The following is a 24046-nucleotide window of genomic DNA, read 5'->3' on the forward strand; positions in this document are numbered from 1 at the left end:
CTATTTAAGTCTTATTTTCATATACACAAAGAGTTTTTTCAGCAGCCAAAAAGAGAGAATGAGAGCAGTTTTCGCAGTCAAAATTCAGCCCTAACAGCCAACTTCAAATTGCGATTTCCGCTTCGTTTCTTGTCCGATTGAGCTTATTTTTGGACAGCATATTATCTTCATCTCAATCTTTGATTAGGAACTGATAGAGTTGGATTTGGTGGCCTGCAGCTTCAGTTTTGCTGTCGTGAACAGTAGCTGCGAAATTGGTGATTTTGCTCCTTTAATTCTCTAGATTTGGTGCAATCTTATTTTGTTGTTGCTCGTTGTTTGACACTTGTTTTGTGGCCAATTTTGGAGAACAATATTGTAACTCTTAGTGATTATAGTGGAGATTTTGGTCCCGTGGTTTTTTACTCTTCACATCGAATGGTTTTCCACGTAAATCTTGGTGTCTTGTGTGATTGGTTTATTATTGCCTTGTTATATTTGTTTGGTTGAATTACTTGCCACCTTACTATCATATTACTTGTGGTTGTTTGTCTTCTCTTGGTTCAAATCGAGAAGGGAAAGTATAGACTTGGGTATTCTTCCGCTGTTATCTTGTCAGGCATTCTTTGTTAGTGCCTTGTCTTTCCCAACAAATTGTGATTTATTCTGTACAGTTATTATTTTAGACCAAGAACAAGTTAAAGCTTCACAACGGAGATAAAAGTTCATGTTTCAATTTTTCAGTAGTTGCTTAGTGGATAAGACTAAACTTAGTAGTTATATTTGTCTTTAACTGTACAATATTCTGTAAATTATCAAAGAGATTGCATGTATAGGCCTTCGGGCACGAATTATGGGTGAATGAACGTGTGTTTATAGTTAGGATAGTAAGGTATTTGATTGTTGATTTTGACCTTATGGCTATTATTGGGTGTTATCATAGGGGTGTTAATATATGGATAATCGGGTTCCAAGCTAAAAATAACTATCTGAAAAGAGTCGTTTGGTGTAAGTGATGGTTATTGCTTTTTAAGTTATCTAATATGTGCGTGTTAACTATTTTTACAGTAAAACTTGCACAATGCATGTTCAGGGAAAAACATAAAGTATCAATGTGGAATAATAACTTATTGATAATTCTCATGCAATGGAAGTGTTGGTTACTTATATTTACAAGTGCTTGTATTTCACCGTGACTATAATTGTATGACTATTGATTGGCTCGGATATCACACCCAGTAGAGAATATATTTTGGTTGGCTCGAGTATCACGTTTGATACATAATAACTTTGGTTGGCTCGAGTACCACGTCTGGTACATGATACATATTCGATTGGCACACGATACATATTTGATTAGTTTGGATACCACACCTAGTACATGATATCTATAAAGTTGACTCAGATACTATGACGGTACAAATTACTAATGGTTGGCTCTAGTACCACACGCGGTACATCTTATTATTTTTGTGTGGGTTTCATAAGTAAATCAGATTTACTTCTTCATAGTGTGATTGTTACATGTTCCATGAGTGATCAAAAAATTTATATATAAATGTTGAGATGGTTCTTGTGTAGATGGAGATTATATCTTAAATACAATGGATGTTGTCTTAGTGATCCTTGGTAGTTAGGTTGCTTAAAATGTGTGAAGAATTAGGTACGAGTGATTGTTATAATTTTGACATGTTTTAGGTGGTCGTTAAGTTACTTATTGACTAGAGTTTTATTTATTCACTAGCTTGCATTGTATTGTCAGTCTAGGTGCTTTGGGACATATGATTAGGTGATTTGAGTGAAGATAGTTTAGTAAGAATTTTACATGTGGTTTACTAATTAGTGAAGGACCAGATTGTTGCCATGAGATCTTGAAGAAAGTACTAGACCGATTAACAAAATTGCTAGTGAACTTGAATTCATGAATGTAAATAGTAAAGGGATTCTGATATTGATAGAATGAGTGGTCCGAATTAGATTATGATATAATATGTGTGTAGAATGACATAGTTGATGGAGTTGGAAGCAGAATGAGGTGGGGTGACATGAGATAGAATGTATGAGTTTCAAGGTAATACTGTCGGTAGTAAGACTGGTGACTAAGTAGATTGGAGTCCTAATTATATCTCTAAGTTTCATGTTTCCTTGATTATTTACATGATGTTATGTGATGGATTCAGATCAATCGATGATGTCTACAAATACGTGTTGTTTGCACTAATACTACTCTTGCTTGCTACTTAACATAGTGTAGTTGTAGGGGATCAATAATGTTTCGTACGTGAAGATGATGATGATCTCCGGCAGTTTCTACTCATATTTCTTTGAGGGGAAAACATAGATCCTTCCTTGAACTTGTATTGAAAAGTTAGCTACATGTTTAAACTATCATGACAACTTATTATATACCTCTACTATTTAAAAGTGAATTTATTTACCCCTTAAAACATGGCAAAATAATAATTATTTAAAAAAGAGAAAAGATATAAAGTGACACCTGAAATTGTCCCGAATTTTCAAAAAGACACTTAAACTATGCAAGTGTCCTATTACCCTTTTAAACAATCCTGAGCTGATATTATTACGTCATTTTTTGTCCACCTGGCATGGAGAGTGTATACACTCTCTTAAAGAGCGTGAACAAACTAAAAAAACGAATATACTTTTATTTTTACAAGAATTTTACTATAAAAATATATATTTATATTTTTCTTATTATTTTAACTTTTTTCCTTATTATTTTTTTCTTTTTCTTTCTTCCTTCTTCTTCAAAAATTCATTGTCATATTCATTAACTTATCACTTTTAATGCCACTTTTTACCACAACTCGATCTCTCTTTTATTCTACTATTAGTTTAACTCTCTTCAATTTTATCTAGATATTTTATTACATTTCGAAAAAATGTGATAAACCCATTAGATTTCAAGATGATTAGTAGACATTATTTAATTTTTTATCCAAATTCTAATTAAACTTTTTCAATTTTCGGAGAATTCTTATGCTTTCAAAATCATCATTTCTAGTTTTGAATTTATATGGAAATGAGATAAATTAAATGATGATACCTTCAAAATTTTGATCTTTCTTAAAAAAATAATTAATTTTATTTTCAATAACTCAACAAAGTCTAAAAAATAGTATAATTTTGGAAAGTAAGAAATTTGACCAAACAAGAAGAAGAAAAGAGAAAGAAAATGGAGGGGTTCAACTTGATATAGGTGTGAGGTTAGGTGAGGATAAGAGGAGAAGAAGAAGGAATAAAGAAAGAAAATGGAAGAAGCTTGAAAGTTAGGGTAGAAGATGAATTAAAAACTGAAATAAAATAAAAATAAAAATAATAAAACTAAAATAAGTCAAAAAGTAAGAGAAAGAAATAAAGAAAACTTAAAATGAAAAAAAAATAATATTTCAAATTGAATTAACATGTGTCGCACAATGATTAGTGTGTGATTACACTTGTCATTTAAAATCTGGAATTGATCCAAAAATGATGTAATAATATATGTTCGGAATAGCTTAGGGGGGTAAATGGACATCTGCATAGTTAAGGTGTCTTTTAAAAAATTCGGAACAACTTCAGCTGTCACTTTATGTCTTTTCTCTTTAAAAAAATCATGCACGTCATATAATTATTAAAGTTAAAAAAAATCAAAATATTTCTTACACCCCATTCTCCTCATCTTCTTCACACCCCATTAAGCTTAAAATAAATCAATAAGAAGAAGCAACTAAGAAACAAATTACTCAAAATAGGAGTAAAATTTTTGAGAGGTTTCAATTGTTGAAGCTTCAACGGATATTTTTGAGTGAATTGAGTGATTGATTGAAAATAAAAAGAAAATTATTCTTCTACTGATCTCGATTTTTTTAGAAACCTTCGGGAAGAACGTGGAATAAGAACAAATATTATATGCCCAGATGTGAGAAATATTTACAATTACATGCTGCAACAAATAACAATGTAAGCTCATTTTCCATGACCAATCAATAGAAGAAACTGAAGCAACCTTCTTCTAGGTACATTTTGGAACGGAAGAATATTCCAACTCCACGGCTTAACTCCAGATTATGGGCAATTTTCTTGGTGCCCATTGCTAAAAATTTCTTATTTTCCATTTTGCTATGAAGTAGACATAATTATTAGAGAACTTTATTAATTGAGTAGGAATTAATTAATGTAAAATATAATTGATAAATGAAACTTAAGTAATAAAGAAAAAAAGTAAATAAGATATTAAAAAATTACAATTTTTGACATGGCGCTGACGTAGCATTGATGTGGCAGTGAGTATAATACACCACATACTCTGAGAGTGGTGTTGTACGTACCGGGGTGATATTAACTTCACTTTTAAGTAGTAAAGGTGTGTAATAGATCGTTATGATAGTTGAAGCGTATAATTGACTTTTCGGTATAAGTTAAGAAAAAAATCCATGCCTTTTTCCAACTTCTTTATGATGAGAGTTGTGTCTTAATTATTTTATAAATTATACTCTTAAAAGAGCTTCTACCTATTTATACTAGTTCCTTGGGAAGAACTTTGTATTTCTTTACAAAGAATTGTATTTAAAGATTTAGTTAAGAATATGCCTATATTTTAATAGGGTGATTAGTTTCTAATTGCTTGTTTTCACATTGATATTTATCAATTTGACCTAAGGGTTAGTCAAATTAGTGTGCTTAGGTGGACATCCATGTGAAGTTATGATTTACACACTGAATTGAAAATGACATAAATAGTCTCTTAGCTATAGGAGTATAGTCTGAAATGCTCCCTTAGCTATACTTCTGTCGGATTTAGTCTTTCAACAGTTCAAAAATTTATCAGATTTCGTCCTTAACTATATTTTATTGATTCTAGCTCATTAATTATACATTGATCAATTTTAGTCCTTTAAGCATTTAAAACTTATCCGATTTGATCTCTGTCCATTTTTATACAAATTTAGGTTTATATTAATGAAATTTATGTCTTTAGAAATTAAATCTTTTAGTTTTTTTTCCAACTGTTTCTCTCTCCCTACTACTTTTATTTCAAAATACTCTTATGCAAAGCATTTTAACCTCAACAATTTAAAATAATATTCACGAGAACAAAATATAAGTCATAATTTTATTCAATGAAGAACTAAATGAAGCATATTATTGCTATTAATGACTTCATATGCGAAACTTTACTATACAAAAAAAAATCACCTATTGAACTCAAAATTTATACTCCAACAACTTACTTGAAAGAATTTGTTTAATTTTTTAAAATTTGAAATTTATAAAATAATAGATTTATAATTTTTTTTTAAAAAAATAAATTAATTTTATTATTCTATTCATTTTATTTTATATAAAAAATTGAGGAATAAATCTCTTATTTTTCTTTTGTATAAAAAAAAGATTAAAAAAATTGTCTTGATTATGAACCGTTAACCACCAAAGATGAGAATACAATTATTCAAATCATTAGCAACAATTGTATGCTTTATTTACCCCCATTGAATAAAATTAGGACTTATATTTTCTTTCATCATTAATTTTCTTTTTAATCGTTGAAATTATTGTTCTGTCACATGAGAAATTTGAAGAAAAAATAGTGGGGATAGAGAACCAACTTAAAAAATGGGTTCAAGATTTAATTTCATAAAGAATTTTGTTAAGATAAACTTAAGCAATTTGTATTAAAAAAATGACAAAGATCAAACCTGATAAATTTTTGAATACTTAAAGAACTAAAATCAATAAGTGTATAGTTAAGAGATCAAAATTGTTAAAATTTTTGGATACAGACTAAAACCAATAAGTGCATAGTTAAGGAACCAAAACTGATAAATTTTTGAATTGTTAGGACTAAATCCGACAAAAAAAATATAGTTAAAGGACGATTTTAGACCTACTCCTATAATTAAGAAACTATTTATGACATTTCTCACGCATTGAATATTGCATATTAGTCCACTAAAAGAAATTGTAAAGGTGATCCAATAGTTAAACGCGATTTACGAAATCTAAACAAATATATGTGTGATTTACAAAAATAATCTTAAAAGTGTATAAATTTAAACTTTTGACCTTACTAGTCACATAAACAAAACTTCAAATCATATATATTTATATAAAAGAGAACCTTATGTCAGCCTATGTAGCGCAATCATAAACCATGATTCTCTTTTAACTTATTTATTTTCAAATTAACCTTTTCTTTCATTAAAAGTTGTGACTTTTATGAAAAGTTGTGACTTTTACAAAAAGTTGTGAATTTTATTGAAAAATTGTGACTTTTACGAAGAGTTGAAACTTTAATGAAGAGTTGTGACTTTTATGAAGAGTTGCAACTTTTATAAAAAAAATTATGACATTTATGAAAGATTTTGACTTGTTCAAAATGTTGTGACCTTTCTGATAAGGTACAATAAACATTTATTCACACTACCATTTGTCGTCCATAAATAGAGGATTTTTCTCTCATTTTAACACAACGAAAATTCTAAACTTTTTCTTCTTCTGCACGATTAAATATTTATGGACTTTGTTTCTGTTTAATGGCTCACTGACACCATTGTTATTGTATCAATACACTGGCGAATAGAATTTTTCTGTCCTGAGAGGATATCAACACACTGACGAATAAAAATTTTCTATCCTGAGAGGATCTATTTTTTTAAACCTCGAGTACTAGAATAAAATAATTTCTTTAAGGGGACAATGTGCATTCAGTGGGCTCAACTTATTCCTTTATGTTTCATTTTATTATTAAAGATCCTGGTATGTGTTTTTACAGTCAATAATTTTTGTTTTTTTAAGTATATGTGTGAGACTTTGTTGTTTATGCTTATACTTTTGATCAACATGTTGAAGATATGTTAATTAAGAGTTTAATGTAATCATTAGACTATTGGTGTCATGTAGATAAGAATTCTTAAACTTTTATAATAAACGACTTTGATCTTTATGAAAGCTTTCCATGGCTAAAAGATTCATGGGATGTCCAAGAAGGGACTTTGAGTGTTCAAAGCTAGGTGGTTCCACAGTACCTTGTAGTTTTATTTATTCAACTTTTTATCTTGTCAAGACATTCAATCGATTAGTAATATTTAAATCATAAAGGAATGTAGTGGAATGATAAGTATTGTACTCAACCTTAATCAAACGTTAGAGGTTCAAATGTTGGATTGGAGTCAATGAATTACCCCTCAAAGTAGAATGAATCTATATTAATCAAATATTAAAGAAATAATTATCTCCTTATAAACTCTAGATTAAAAGTCCCAAAAGATAAAATTTTAACCATATTGATAGAAAATATAAACAACAGAATGTCTTTTGTTAATAAAGTGGTGTCATCGACTGCGTATGATTTTGAATAAGGGACTTGCCAAGACATCATTTAATCCAATTTATTTGAGCGACATACGTTATTTCATTGAAATCCAAGAGATGTGTTTTTATATTTAAATAAACTTATCAAGTAACAACTAATATAAGATGTATAATATTTAGATTTTGTATGTAGAGGCCATGAATAGGAGAAAACTCCCGCAATTGATGAATAAAATGTTTGTGCAACCTTTTAAAAATACAAATACAGACAATGAAACAATTACATATCTTTTTAGAAAGACTTTGGTGATGAATAATAAAATGAAGAATTAATAACAAAATCCATAAACACTTAGAATCAAGTCTTTTCCATTTTAAGATTAAAAAACATTTCATATCTTCTTTGGATAAAATATTCTTAAAAATCTATCATAGGGCTTTACCCTCTCGAAAATACTTATAAATGTTCAGAAGTAGATTATTGACGTAGTGCACCATCCCACAAAGCGCGGGTAATTTACCTAGTTATATACATAAAAGAAAAACTTATGTCCGCTACGTGACGTCACCACAAATTAGAATTCCCATAATTTATTTATTTTCAAAATTAGCCTTCTCCTTTCATAAAAAATGTGAATATGAAAAGTTGTGAATTTTATATTAAAAGTTACAACTTTTATGAAAATATTGTGACTTTTATGAAAGGTTGTGAGCTTCTCGAAGGATTGTAACTTTTCAAAAGATTTGTGACCTTTCGGGTAAGGCACACTAAGTATTTTATTCACAGTATCCTTTGTTCTCTATAAATAGAGCTTATTCCTGCCACTATTATCTGTAGGTCTTTTTTTGCAGCAGGGTAGTCAAATTCAAACACATTAATGAAGCTTATTATGAAGTTTGTTTCATACATCAAAGTTTTATTCCTGCTATTTCACGGAGCTTAATCTTTACATAAGTCATAGTGATAAAAATTTCAGAAAAGATGATTGAAAATTGATCTTCTCTTTTGTCCGTGAGCTTAATCTTTACATAAGTCATAGTGATAAAAATTTCAGAAAAGATGATTGAAAATTGATCTTCTCTTTTGCCCGTTTGTACATGTTTCTTCGTATAAATAAAAAAAATTGATCTTGATTGTAATGCGACATTATTACTCTTACACCTTTCATTCCACAACTCATAATGCTGTTGAAATAGTTGAATTCATTAGATTTGGTTCTTTAGTAAACAAAACTTTTATTTCTGCCACTATTATTCGTAGTTTTTTTCTTATTGCTATAGGAGGAGTCGAATTCAAATACATTAGTTAATTTCTTATGAAGTGTGTTTCATTTCTCAAAATTTTCTTCCTCATATTTTATGAAGTTTTATCTTTTACTGTAAGTCATAGTGATTTATGTATCTATTGCAATTTCTATTTGCTATTTTGATAACTTTCTTCGAGATCTGTTAAAAATTTCAGTGAGGATAATTGAAATTTTATCTTTTCTTTTGTTCCTTTCTACAGGATTTTTCACATACTTTTTGAAAAAAATGCTTGTGGATTGTGCTATTGATAGCACACAACAATAAATATGTGATAACTAATATGAAACCAATGAATTTGTTAAAGGAACCAAACAGTTTGCTCTGTTGCTTGCCACAATTAGTATATATTTTGATTATTTTTCTTTGTTACATACACTATGTATGTCATTGCATTGTTCCTAGTATATTAGTATAGACACAATTAGTCCACTCCTTTTGTTGCAAGTTAAGTAACTCATCATATTTCATCGTCTCTTCTTTTTGGGCATAATAAGAGATTAAGTTTTCTTGAAACAAATAAATGTCCAAAATACACAATAGTATAAATAATTTTTATCGACAATAAATATGCACATTAACGAAGAGTGCTAGAGCCTTTATCGACATTTATTAATTGTCATTAGATTTAATATTTTTATAAACTTCAGGGACATTTATAGAAAGTACGAATTGCCTCTGAAATACATATTTAGCAATAATTAAGCTATTAATTACCGTTAAAGATCACTTTTACTGTAATGATAACTCTTTATGATAGTAACAATCTTTTAAAAAAGTATGTAAACTTAAATACAACCCGATAGATTATTTTTTTGAAAAATATATTCAGAAACATGCCTTTTTCTTCTTGATTGTTAGGAAAGTAAGGCTGTCTTTAATATTATTGTGGATATTTGTGAGTTCAAGTGTTCACAAAATTATATTGTGAGATTTTAATATGTTATGTGTCAAAATTTTGATTTAGAATATCCAGTTATGAATAGTTTGGTTGATAATTACATTAATTCTTTGTAACTGCATACTATAATCATAACAATAACTATGGTTCAATTTCAAATAATTTGGGGACGGTGATATGAAACCTAAGCAATAGTAATGAATACTTTGAGAAAACGAGGAAAACATTTTTGATTCAAACAATCTTAGGATCATTTTTAATATACACGTGATACGTTATACATAATAAAAATAGATTGATGGAGGTTCATAAGAAATGAGCTGAAGGTTTTCCATTTGAGTTTAGTTAATTATGTTCTTGTATGAACGTGATGTTTCACTTTACTTGGGAGTGTTATTGTTCGAGACTTTTTGGTCTCATCTTAAACATCTGATATTGTTTTTTATAACTTTTTGGAATTGTACAAATTTCGTTATTTTTGACCAACTATTTTTATGGAGATTTTCTTAAACTTCTTCCTTATACTTGTAAAAATCTCTCTATGATTCATAATTTTTCCATAACAAAAATAAAAATTAAAAAATATACTAGCACTTTAAGATATCGAAGGAACGCTTTAAGATAAAATATTCTTAACAATCATATTTATATATAAAAGAGAACTTTAGGCCAGACTATGTGGCGCCACCACAAACTAGAATTCTCTTTTAATTTATTTATTTCCAAAATTAGTCTTCCCCTTTCATGAAAAGTTGTGACTTTAATGAAGAGTTGCAACTTTTAAAAAGAGTTGCGACTTTTATGAAAAGTTGTAACTTTTATAAAAAAATTACGACTTTAATGAAGAGTTGCAACTTTTATGAAAAGTGTGACTTTTATGAAAGGTTATGACCTTTCCGAAGGGTTGCAATTTTTCTAATGGTTGTAATATCTTCGATAAATCACAATAAATAGTTGTTCACACTACCTTTTATTATCTATAAATAGAGGATTTTCCTCTCATTTTAGAACAATTAAAATTTTAAACCTCTTCTTCTTCTTCACAATTAAATGTTTGTGCCATTGCTTATGTTACATATCCTGGTATGTGTTTTTACCGTCATTAGTTTATAAGGATAAATGATAAGATGTACTCCCTCAGTTTCAAAAAAGATGATCTAGTTTAACTTGAAACTAAATTTAAAAAAGAAAAAAATCTTTTAATCTTGAGATTCTAAATTAAAGTTATGTCAAATATACTAAATGTCCTTTAATCTTGTGATCTTAAACATGTCATGTGGAAAATTAAAGTTAAAGTGTAGTTAAAAAAGGAAAGGGATCATTTTTTTAAACAAACTAAAAAGGAAATTGGTTCATTCTTTTTTAAACGAAGGGAGTAATAATTTTTATTTTCCTTTACAAAATTAGTAATGTTTGTTACTACATAATTTTGTATGTAAAATAATATAGTATTTTAGTTTCTAATGACAGATAGATTTTGAGTACTATTTCATAAATTCTGTAATGTTAAATTACTAATGTAATATATGTATCAAAAATATGAATATAATTATATATATAAGCTTATAGTTTAATCTCGTAACGAAACACGAAAATTACTTTACTATAATATATTTTTTCATTATACTAAAGTTTTAGCCTTAGTAAAGAGAATTTTCATTAGTTGAGAATAAAAATATGAGAGGATTATTTTTTCTGAATATCCAAACATACAACTCTATAGTTTCCCGTTTGTTCTCCTCCGACTTGTGTTCTTCTTCATAGCCACGCTCCCTGTGGACTCAACGGATCGAGCTCCACAGAGCAACGAATCTATAAGCTTCTGCTTTGTTCACTGTTGTGATGTACATTTCTAGGGCTTGAAACTCATCCAAATCAAACCTCATTTGAGAAATTTCTCCAGTTAAAGATCATCTTTTTTTCGTTTTCTCTTTTGGGAATTTGGTGGGTTGTTAAAGAAGAAGAAGCTCAAGCAATGTACAGTGGCTCAAGCGATGGAGAAGGTCCTGACGCTACGGCGCAACGAAAGATTCCCCCGCCATCCTCAATGCTTTGGGTTCGAAACCTCCGAAGATACATCGGATCCGGTGCGGGTCTCGGGTCTGAAGCCCTAATGGGTTAGTATTTTTCCTGACTGAATTTACTCTTTTTTGAGTAGTTTCTGTTTGCATAGATTCGTGTGGTGTACCAGAACTTGTTATCTTGTTTCCAGTTTTTTTTAATCTTTATTTTTGTTCATATACTTGTTGAAATTAGCCTATAAAGAGCTGAAGAAATGGATAAAGTTAGGTGTAGACGATTTGTACAGCTCGAATAGTTTGGGATCAAGATGTGTCTCTTATTGTTGGTGTATACAACTGTGGATGAGCTTCTTCCATATTATCATGCATTTCGTGCCGTTTGTGGCAAAGAACTGTGTCTCGTATTTTACTTGCTTTCTATTGAACAAAAGGTCTATCTAGAATTCAAGTGGGAGACTGTTGTGCACTCGTGCCCAATGTTTTCAAATTGATAATTTGGTTTCTATTTGCATAGCAATTCTCAAAGCTAATTTGTTTGTTTAGTTTTTCCCCTCCTACATTAGTTTAGATGAGCTATTCAAACGTTTTCTGTGTAAAAACTTTCTTTTTCTTATGTTTTGGTTTGGTTTAGAACTTCTATTTATATGCAAGTTTGTTGCTGCATTTGTAAATAATGAATCTATGTGCAGTCTGAGTCGTTTGACTATATCCTTGTTTTCATGCAGAGCTTGAAACAAAAAGAATATTGCTAGATATTTTTAAGGAGAAGCAACAAAAGAGTGCTGAAGCTGGCACAATTCCTAGCTTTTATAAGAAGGTATTACACTTCATTCTAATAAGATAGTGTTAGTTATGTTGTTCCAACCTCATTCCTATTCTCATCCTTAATACTTCTATCATTTTTTTTCTTTCTTATAGAAACCTGAAGAGGGATCTATCAGTCATAGGGTTCAGAGGTTGGCAAAATACCGATTTTTAAAGGTATTAATACCCTTTTCCTGGTTTGCATATGGTTACTAGTTGAAAAGCCTTGAGCATTTAGGTCCAGTCTTCCACTGCTCATGGCCAAGGAGCTTCCCTCTGTTATTTCCAGAAGGTTCTGGTTGATGGCCATCATGTTGATATTGAATTATTGATGTATTTTTTTACCTATTTTTCTAAAACAGTGTCACTGGGATTGTTGTTACTGTTATAGCTCATTTTTGTGAAAAAAGACGAGGTTAATCAACTACTTTTATTTGTTCAGAAACAATCTGACCTTTTGCTGAATGCTGATGATTTGGATGCTATGTGGGTATGCCTAAGAGAAAACTGTGTGATAGATGATGCAACTGGTGCAGAAAAGGTTAGACCTTAACTTTATTTTCCTGCAGTGTCAATTTCAATAGCCAGCATCAAGTGAGATACTCTTTGGGAGGCTCTTCTCTCTTGTCTTGTGTGTGCGCACACACTAAAACTTGCGTACATAAGGACAGAGATATTTTGCACTCGCTCCAGCTTTATGTTGTCTTCCCTCTCCTTTCTTTTGTATAAGTGATTGGTAAACTACCATAATTTTAATGAAACTGGTTAGCCTCAATCATAGTTTCCTTGTGTTAATTTTAGGTTCATAATGGAGTAATGTTGATAAATATTGTAGCATATTCAGGTTCTCCATACAGTCTCCTTTATTTGCAAATGTCTAAACTGGGGTTGCCAAAAGGCACCTACACGGGCACATAGGTGCATCATTCAGAGTACTGTCAGCAGATTTTGTTTGGTGAACTTAGAGTTTGAGCCTATAATTCGGCAAGTGGTAGAACGGGCAATTTTAGAGTCATCATTTCGTTTTTCGGCCAAATGGATGAAATACCTAATCACTCCAGTCTCTTGAATCCTACATCCCATTTACTTTGGGATCAGCTAATAATTAACCTGAAAATGTGGGTGAAACAGGTATTAAGTGCTTATGGTGTATTCTTCATTATTTAGATATTCATTTAATTTGCTCCTTGTCGATATTCTTTTAAAGGTATCTAATTGCTCGACTATATCTACAACTGATTCTCATTTATGTCGGTTGCACTTCCTTTGTTACTTGTGTATTTGAGCAATTAACCATATACATTGTTTTGTGCCACCTGAAAAAAGCAGACAAAAAGTTTCTTGATCTATTATTGTTGTTATATCATTATTACATGTAGCAAGTCTTTGGTTTCTTGTTACACTTGTAAGCATGAAATGCTGAGGAAGTTATTTATTGTGTTGTTTAGATGAATTATGAAGACTTTTGCCACATTGCCTCTGTATGTACAGAACAAATAGGGCCTAAATGTCGCCGCTTTTTCAGTCCTTCAAATTTCATGAAGTTTGAGAAGGATGAATCAGGGAGGATTGCCATCCTGCCATTTTACCTATATGTGATGCGTACAGTGAGTATAATCAACCCTTACCTACAAAGTCCTTTTTGTTGTATTTTTCTTTCCTCAACAGTGTTTGATGCATTCAGATTTCGTTCCCTGTCCCTGACATAAACTTGTTGGAATGATCAAATCACATCATGTGCAGTCATTGTCTTTTTCATGGATCTTCCTAAAGAAAAAGAAAGAAAATGTGAAGGAACTAAAGAAAGGAAAAATTTAAATATGATTCAGCACTTGAGAAGAGATCGTGAATTTTTTCTTACAGGATTGCACCCCTCTGAACTGCATAAATAAACTCTATTTATTTGGGAAAAAAACTGGAGGCACCATGAATTAGCCGTCCTCCAATTCTATAATTGAGTTAATAAGTTGTTTGCAGATCTTACTGTATTTCTACTTAGACTTATTTTAAAGAGGAATTTCTGTTGAAACAAAAAGTTCATCCAATAGTGTGGCGTTTCTTTTCTGTAGAATTTTGTAATGCGTAAGTTATTGGAAGTTTTTGTAGTTAAAAGAGAGATTCTGAAAGCTTCCTGCAGGCAAGCTACTTGGCCATGATTTTCTAGTGAAGGTTTATCTTGCTAGATGTAATGGTCACTGTGATGTTGGTGGCCAAAAATCCTGTTGTTCCTTCCATATTTTCAATTTTGAGAAAGTTGGTCATTTGGTACTGTTATTTTTTGGAACTTGATGATTAGTAGTCCTCAGTTCTCTGAAAGAATTGATGGTTTACTCTAAAGGAGAGTTAATATCATCTAAACATAAATTAGGAGAAAGTATTAAGCTTTCTGTGTGAGATTTTTTGCCTATGTAATATGATTTTTCTCTGCTTTTTAGGTTTCACTTACTCAAGCCCGAATTGACATGAGTGAGCTTGATGAAGACTCTGATGGTTTCCTTCAACCCCATGTATGGTTCTTCACTATTCTCAACTCCAATGTTTTATACTTAATTGCTTTTTTGCCTTGTGCAGTTATTATCTTTGTATAATCAGCTCACTTAGACTAATTGAATTCACATAAGCACTTTTTTTGGGGTCAAACAGGAAATGGAAGCCTATATACGGGGCCTGATTCCTAACCTAGCACAGCTTCGAGACATGCCAGCAGCTTTTGTCCAAATGTATTGCCGTATAGCTGCACACAAATTTTTCTTCTTTTGTGATCCCCATAGGCGAGGTTTGTGTTGCCAGCTGTCGTATGTGGTACTCCTGCTTTTTTTTGATTCAGCAAATCGATAATTTTTCTAATAACATATGTTCTTGCTTTACGTCCCCAACCCATTAGATGTTCATTGCCTTTATATTGGGCTGCTAGATGAAGTCTTTTTATGCAGTTATTACCTTAATTTAGCTTGAAAAGTGCAATGTTGACCCCAACAGGTAAGGCATGCATAAAAAAGATTTTACTTAGCAACTGTCTCCAAGAGTTGATGGAACTTCACCAGGTAACTTCTTGTTGCTGTCTACTGCTACGTTATGGAATTAAGCTTGCTTTAAGAGCTATAGATAAATATTACACAAGTTCTCTCAAGTGTATGGCAATTCACCTGTCATTTTTTGTGCGACAGTTTTAGTTGCGTCTTGTTCTCAATCCTAAAGGAAATGCTCATAGTCCTTCATTTAAATGATCCTTGATTTAACTTCTTACATGTAGCACTCAGCAAAATTTAAGGTGTGGATTACTTATAATCAAACTTTCTTCCCTCATTTACTGCAGTTTCCTTTTCTTTTAGAAGGCACCTAATAGGGGAATTTGAGGGGTTGGGGATGAAGAAGGCTTTAGTATTCCAGATGCCATGTTTTAGCTTCAGTTGAGTAATTTGACTCACTGGAGGAATGCAATAATGTGGTAACATAATTTGAATTTGTGGACCTTCTTAATTAGAATGTAAAAGGATGGACTTAAAGCTGACAGAATGGGAGATTCAGACCTGTCATATTGCTTATTCTCTGCGTAATCAATCCAATTGAAGTTCAGAAATGTTTTTCAAGGAGCTATTGTCAGATTATCATTATTTTAGCTATATTTTGGGACTAGGTGAAATACTTGAAGGAACTTTTATATCTCAAAGTAGTTTTATCAACTTCCGATATCTTTTGCAACCCTAGTATTTTGCTAAGTATTATTGCTTTAAAATTGTGGGTTGACAAGTAAAATCTGGTTATTCAACTGTTCCCAGAACTTTGAAACACATACAAGAAATGATCCCAGGTTATTATTTTGCATAATCTTATCAAAGTTATTTGTTGTGGGTTGACTAGTAAAATCTGGTAATTTAGCTGTTCCCAGAACTTTGAAACACAAAAGAAATGATCCGAGGTCATTATTAATTTATTTTGTATAATCTTATCAAAGTTATTTGCATAGGGTTTTGTGAAGGTCACCAACTTTTACAAACTATCACCCGGAAAACATTCATTAGATTCTGCTGGAGAAGCATATATGTGTACTTTTATAGTTTCCATATTTATTTTATAAATAAGAATCTGCCACTGCGTTAGTTTCCTTTTACTTTGTGGTTGACATGTTCATATTTTTTGTTCTACTAGGAAACTGAGGAGGAAGTTACTGACACAGAGCAAGCTGAAAACTGGTTTTCCTTGACTTCTGCACAGAGGATTTGTGGTAAGTGCTTTGAATATCTTAATTTCGAAGCAGATCCATGTCATGCTTTGTTTACTGCTTTCCTTCTACCCAGCTTTTGTTGGAACTGTCTTTGAGGTTCCGCTCAATCATTGGGAATTGAGCTTGCAGTATGTTATTAGCTTGGGGATTTGGGAACAGGAGGGGAAGGGGATTGTGAGAATCAAACCCACACCTATTGTGCGGTACTCTTACCAGTTGTACTGTGAGCCTTGGTTGCAGTATGTTTTTGTTTTAGTTTCAAGGTTCCCAGACTCCCAGACCATTTTATCTGCTAGTTTACAAGCTCTGTTACATTGTTCCTACTTTGAATGAGTGTAGTTCCACATAGTATGTATGTCTAGCAAGTACAGAATTGTAAGGTGTATAAATGGTTATCCTGGCTACAAAAAATATGTTCTCTTATGTACTACGGTGATAGGAAACAATGGTTGCCAGTCTAGTGCTTCCGATTTTCTCAATACTTGGTCATACATTACAAGATTGGTTGTAGCTGTCATACATGAGCTGGTGAAAATTCTAATACAAACGGCATACAACAGAGAAAATAGGTAGTAAAATTACAACAAATTTGGTTATGTGTTTGTTGTGGAAAGCACAATATCCCAATTTCTATTGTGGTTACGTTCACACGTCTTTCTTGTTATCCCCTGCTTTTCTCTACAGTTTCCACCTTTCCCTTCTTTTTCTTCTTATTGTCCTTTTCCTCCACCGTCTTTCTCTCTCTGCTGTTTTGTTGGTTTTATTTTTTTATTTTTCTGGGTACTGGTCCTCTTCTTTCGTCCTTGATTTATGATCAATATGCTTACGTGAATTATGCAGACATGTTTCTTGCTCTTGATAAAGATATGAATGGAACATTGAGCAAGCAGGAGCTAAGGGAATATGCGGATGGTACACTAACAGATATCTTCATTGAAAGAGGTAAAACAGAGTGTCTGCTTATGTACCATTCAATGTATCTTTTTGAGGATCTATGGGATGTTTCAGATGTGTGGTCCAGTGCAGCTGTGGTCTCTTTTCTAGTCATTTCTTTCATTTCTGCAATTATTGCTCGAAGCTGTCCTGTAGTAGCCACTCCTGCAGTTCACATTGAAACTTTGCTGTCCAAGATAGACAACAGTGTGTCTATTCACCTATCTGACACTAAACTTAGGAATTTGCTTTATAATTGCTCTCCAGTCTAAACTAGGTAGGGATTTAGCCACATCACTTCTTTTGATACTGGGGCCAGTCCTCACTCCTCACTGGTGGGCATTGATTCCACGATGGTGAGCTGTCTCACCAAGGGATTTCCTAACCAATTTCTTATCGACGGTGATAGTGCTGGCAAATGAGCGGTCAGATGGATTGAAACTGGTTAATAAAGACGAATAAAATATTTGACCCGTTCATATTTAATATGGTCCATATTTTTAAATATTGTGGTTATTCGGAGAGTTCCTAGCCTCCCATTATATGTTGTTGTATCTTCACCATTGTTTTCTTTCTTGCTTTGTTCGTATAGATCTCCCTTCCGCACGTACTTATCCAACTACAGACATTATAGCACCATCAATTGAATGATTTAACCAAATACTGATCTTCAGTAGATAATACTAAACGTAAAATTTCAGTAGTAAGAGCATGTTTGGAATGGCTTTTGGTTTTGGCTTATAAACCAAAAGTCATAAGTTAGAATTTCTAGCTTATGGCTTTGACTTGTTTTATCATTTTAGCCAAGCACTTTTAAATTTATCCAAATACTCAAAAACACTTAAAATAAGCCTATCCAAACGGGACTCCTAAAGTAAAGAGAGCTTGTTGTCTCCAATTTGCGATAAGCTAAAATATAGCTGATAAAATAACCAAACATGAAACTGGAGCAATATGGTGTGCTACCCAATAAACTCTTATTAACAGAAAAAAAGAAGCTAACAAATAGGAGACTAGCCATAAATTGGAACTGCCAAACTAATCTCATTTCTAAACATGTTCTGTTTCTTGTTTATTGTGATCTGTGAAATAATATAGAAGTAACTATTAGAAGTGGTTCAGAGTAATATTCGATAGAAATTAGCAGTTGTTCGCAACTTAATTTATCATCTTCCTTTGAATAGAAAATTGGTTGTCTATGTCATATAAAGGGATCTAAATGTCTCTGTAGATAATTTGAATGAAAATTAGAGTGAAGACAATCAATATGAAGAAAACATGTATGATGTAACTTCAGTTTAGAAAAGAAGAAGAAGATATATGATGTAACTGCATAGAAACATGGAAAATGGGAATGAACTCATTGAATGAAACAAGGACTTCAGGAATTGAAGAACTTCTGCCAAGTTTCTGTCACTCCAGGCATCTTGCGACAAGGATTTCTAGGGAGACTTGGAAGTGTTTTGGTAGGTTATTGTCCATTTTGACTCATGGTTTATCCCATTTTTAAAGCGGATATTATGGGCTTATTCATATTTGGTCTGATATAAATAAATCAAATACATAGATTGTCCAACCCACATTTAATTGGATGGGACAGAGGGATACTTGGATTTTTTATCCATTGCCAGCATTACATGGTAGTCCGATCTGACACCACCATCATAGGGCAGTGGGCAAAGGGGCAAAGGCTCCTGGATGGATGATCTGTTTCACCAAGGAAGTTCCTTGCCAGTTGCTGCTGTCATGGAACTCCAATCTGGCACCATTGTCAAGGGTCTTTTTGCTGGATATTGAGTACATATCTCCAAAATATTCTCAATATTAAGAGACAGTATTAGCACTGGTCAAGAAATTGATGGTGTTCTCATATACCCCATGGGCACTACTGGTAGGTTTGTTTGCTGCCGTCATCGAAGTTCTGTGATTGCCTATATAAAGGATTAAAAATAACATTTGGAAGTGTTCTATCTTATTTAAAAAGAGATCAATATGTAATCTAAACACTACCAACATTACCTTCATCATCAATATAGTTGCCCACTTTACTGCGGCAATCTATCCCTCTATAGGTCATGTTTACAGTATCTACAGCCTAGACTCTAGACAAAACAGACCTGCATCACCACTCATCTTGTGAATATTAAGTGATTCTGGCACTTTTAAGATAGATATTCCTGAAATGTTCCATTTGAATGCACCTAAAATAATCTTGCCTTCCTCTTGAGGAAATAATGCGATCATTCTAAATGAACTTCAGCCCGATCATGTTACTTTTCAACCTTGCCTTGCTGTTAGTAACATGATGCAGTGGACTAACAGAGAAAGCTCTTCGCCTTGCTGTTAGTAATAATACTTCTCATAATGTTTGCTCCTTACTGTTATCTTATTCCAATTTGCATTGCTCATCTGTACAGTCAGAAGTCCTCTGGTGTTCTATGTTTGAACCTCCTATTGCTTTTATATATTACAAGGATTGAATCCGTATGTTTGTTGTTAACTTCTTTTGGTTTGTTATTACTAGTTTTTGATGAGCATGTTCGACGTGGAAAAATTGGAGGCGGCAATGCCCGTGAAATGGATTTTGAAAGTTTCCTTGACTTCGTTCTAGCCCTGGAAAACAAGGATGCCCCGGAGGGTCTTACATATTTGTTCAGGTGTCTTGATCTCCAAGGAAGGGGTTTCTTAACTACAGCGGATATTCACACACTATTCAGGTTAAAGGAACACAAAGTTGTATTTTCTTGCTTTGAGGAAATTTTCTCCACCTGTCTAGTTAGTGGTGCATTGCTGTTTTGTATTTGTATTCCATATTGGCAAAAGAAAACTTGAAATATGGAAGTGAAAGAAGGGATCACACAAAAGTTGAGATGTATCCTGATTCAGACTTCCTAGAAAGAGTTTCTGGGGTTTCCTGCTTGTGGTTCGTGAGATAGTGCTGCAAGTCTCAAATAACCAGATACATCAGTTTATTGAATTACCATACATTCAATAGGCTGAAATGCACTATTTGATTCTATACACTATATGTACCATTTATCTCTCCCTTGTACGCCAAATAGAATGTGGACAAGAAAACTAAAGCTCATGAAAGGGTAGGGGGTTTTGAGTTGACCATCTTGGTGTTGGTCACCAGAATTTTTTCCAGTGTCTAGATTAAGACCTATTTGGTAGGATGCAACATGTTTTCCTTCTAATGATATATTTTTGTATTTGGTTGTTTAGAACTGAAGAATATATTTTGGTAAAATGGAAACATTGCCCACCTTCTTGCAACAACTTATGTCCAACCAAACACCAAAAATGATTAAGGTTCACATTTTCCCAGTCCAATAAACATTATACATCATCTCAGATAGGGATTAGTATTTATATCCAAAGTCAAATTTATTCTTTTATCGCTGAGCATTCCACTATAGTGATTCGTTTCTGATATGAAATGTCCTTTATTTTAAAAACAGAGATGTCCATCAAAAATGGATTGAAGGAGGGAACTATGAACTATGCATCGAGGATGTAAGGGATGAAATATGGGATATGGTGAAGCCGTCTGACTCTTTGAGGATATCACTGGCTGATTTGCTATCATGCAAACAAGGTGGCACTGTTGCAAGCATGCTTATAGATGTGCGTGGTTTCTGGGCCCATGACAACAGAGAAAATCTTCTACAGGAAGAGGAAGAACCCCAAGAAGAAGGATGAAGGATTTTTAAGAGCCAATCATCTGTAATTGCACTAACATCAGATCCTAGTTTTCAGAATAGATTATCCTGTGTATGTAGAGTATTTGGCTTTTCTTGGTCGTGTGAATGGAATGTGGTTAACAATGCTGTCATTTAAGGTAGCCTTCTTGGATGCTGAACAAACCTCCAGAAGCTGTATGTTTGAAATCTTGTGTACCTGAGAGATTCCTGAAATCGAATCGAAGGTGCTGTTGCTTGATTAACTGGGATACCCCTACAAATTTGAGCTTGTTTTATATAAGTCTTGTAATGTAAAAGCTATGTCAGGTTTTCCTGATCTTGTATCATCTCTTCTTTTGGCCAAGTATATTATCCTTTTCATGTACTTGTTGAGTTTTATCAGTATAAAACTGTTTTACTGTGAGAAACTGAAGTTAAAACCATTGTAAAATCTTTCAAGTGTGCAAGAGATGATGTTATGCTAGCAGAACAGAAAAAAAAAGAAGCGGGGTGACTTAGTGGTCAATGAAGAGAGTTGAACATCATCAGGTCTTTGATTCAAATTTCAATAGGGACGAAGCATTGGGTGATTTTCCATCTGTTTAGCCTTGGTGGATATAGTTACGTGAAGGGTATCTTGTGGAATAAGTTGAGGTACATGTAATCTCCGTTCATCTTGTTCTCCTATTTAAAAATCTTGTGTTCATATCTTCATTTTTCTCCACTGAATATTCCTAAGAAATTTACTAGCTGGCTTCACCATCATTGTTATCATAGCAGTACTTGGTGACCCCTTTTCAAGTTTTCATTTCTTAAATGATTTCTTCTAAATAAAAGTCATAGTAAAACAAAAGAATTTATTTATCCACACTGTATATTAGTGATGAATATAACTTTGTCCTGCATAGCACATGATACATTCATTGCCTTGAAAGACAAATTATTTAGCAATATTGAAATGATTAAAATGGAATATAAGGAGATATTTCCTCTCACTTGTTTAAGATTAATGTATAGTTTGTTTATAGATAAATAAGAGAGGTATTAGATCCCCCAAAAAATTAAAAAGGAAAAAACAAATCTATTGTAATGAAGAAGAGACGAAATAGAAAAAGAAAGAAATAAACAAGTAAACAACGACCCATAACAAACACCAAAATAGTACTCCCTCGTTCAAATTTATTTGTCGTATTTTCCTTTTCAGTTCGTTTAAGAAAATCTGAATTCAACTTCTCACAAGGTATATATATAAGATTACAAAATTTAAAGACATCTTTGGTACATGTAATGTATTTGTTAGTTTAAAGCAATAAGATTACTAGTGTTTTTAATCTTTGTATAACGATAAAATCAGATAAACAAATTAAAACGAAATAATGGGTGTACATTTTTCTTTGAGAGTGAAAGAAGCAAATGGGAATTAGGACCACTAGAGTTGGTAACCAATTGCATTCAATTGTACATAGCATAACATAATGTTTTTTTTTATTATGAAATACCTGCATTTACATATTGAACAATGGAGAATCCCTACTAGACACTGACAGCATATTAAAAGCAACTGTACCAACTTAGGTACACTGATGAGACTGTTTCATTTTTAATTAGAATTCTTGAAAATGAAAAAAATCTTATTGAGAGCGTCACTTTCAAAAAGATCTTACAGTACACTATTCGAATTTAATCGAGACTCTAATACGAGCTCTTGACAGTAAGTGGAAAATTAAAAAATGAATGAAAACAACAACACATCTCTTTTAAGATTATTTTTATATATGTCTGGCCTATTATCCTCTTCACCAGAGACACATCTAACTGTTTCTCCTCTTTATGACCACCTAGTTTCTTAGCCAGTGACACACACACACACACAACTCTACCTAGTTCATCAATTGAATTGATAGCTAATAATCCATATATCTACAAATTATTTACATGAAATGTGTGTGTACACCTATATTATATATATACTATACCACAACTCATTTAATACATAATACGTCATTTAACTTGATCTTAGTTGATATATATTTCGTTCAATTTTGAATATGTACAAATAAAAATGACTTAAACTTGAATAAAAATTAAAAACAATAGACACGTGCGTCCTAAGTGGCAATGTGTTTCCTTGTTCAACTATATATAAATTTAAATGTCTATTTGTGTAAACAAATTATTGTTTACTTATTATAAAACAATTATTGATTGGCTCAGTTAGAGACAAATTCAGAATTCTAAATCAATATCATTGTAACAACTTATATATTATTCTTTTGTCATTTCAGTGGAAACAACATGTAAATAATGTACAATTTCTAATTATTCAACTATATATTATAAAAAAAATTTAAGCTTATGAAAGTGGGTGAGATACACTTGCTGCCGACAACTTTACGTCCAACTGTGCGTTTAATATTTGGAAAAATTGTAAAAAGGTCCAATTTTATTGTTTGTTATACTAATTTTCTTTTAAAAAATTATTTACGTGGTTAAAATATAACTTTATTTGTTACTTACGATAGTTCAATATACTATATATTCTTATGAAAATACTTTCATACTACTTAAGCACTTCAAATCTAATTTTTTTTTTTTACTATGACCGTCCAAAATGAACATCAATCTCACACAACACATGATCGGTGGCGGATTTAAAATTTGCATCAAGGGAATTTGGAAAAAAAAAGTGGTTTGAACCCCTAAATCACTAAGTCAACCTCTAATTTTATATTCAGGAGGTTCAAAATCAATATATAAACATAAAAATTCTAAAAATATCATCAATATACAACGTAATTTTTTGCTGAGATGATTCGAGTGAACCCCTCAACATACTCTAGCTAGGTTCGCCCTTGCACATGACATTTGATGATGGAGAAAA

General features: G+C 32.0%; 1 protein-coding gene and 1 non-coding gene across 2 annotated transcripts; both read left to right on the forward strand.

Moving 5' to 3' along the window:
• The first annotated feature begins 11059 nt into the window (after nt 1-11059).
• Nucleotides 11060-21512, forward strand: LOC101244115 (probable serine/threonine-protein phosphatase 2A regulatory subunit B'' subunit TON2). Its single transcript, XM_004229160.5, has 12 exons — nt 11060-11616; nt 12246-12337; nt 12439-12501; nt 12767-12865; nt 13773-13931; nt 14760-14831; nt 14968-15100; nt 15304-15368; nt 16474-16549; nt 17390-17491; nt 20007-20199; nt 20944-21512. The coding sequence occupies exons 1-12, from the start codon at nt 11475-11477 to the stop codon at nt 21182-21184; spliced, it is 1437 nt and encodes a 478-aa protein (XP_004229208.1). The 5' UTR covers nt 11060-11474; the 3' UTR covers nt 21185-21512.
• LOC112940805 (small nucleolar RNA snoR104) lies at nt 20332-20449 on the forward strand. Its single transcript, XR_003245070.1, has one exon. It is a non-coding gene; the product is annotated as a small nucleolar RNA snoR104 (small nucleolar RNA).
• Nucleotides 21513-24046: the final 2534 nt, after the last annotated feature.

The sequence above is a fragment of the Solanum lycopersicum genome, chromosome 1, assembly GCF_036512215.1.
Source record: "Solanum lycopersicum chromosome 1, SLM_r2.1".
Classification (NCBI taxonomy): Eukaryota; Viridiplantae; Streptophyta; class Magnoliopsida; order Solanales; family Solanaceae; genus Solanum; species Solanum lycopersicum.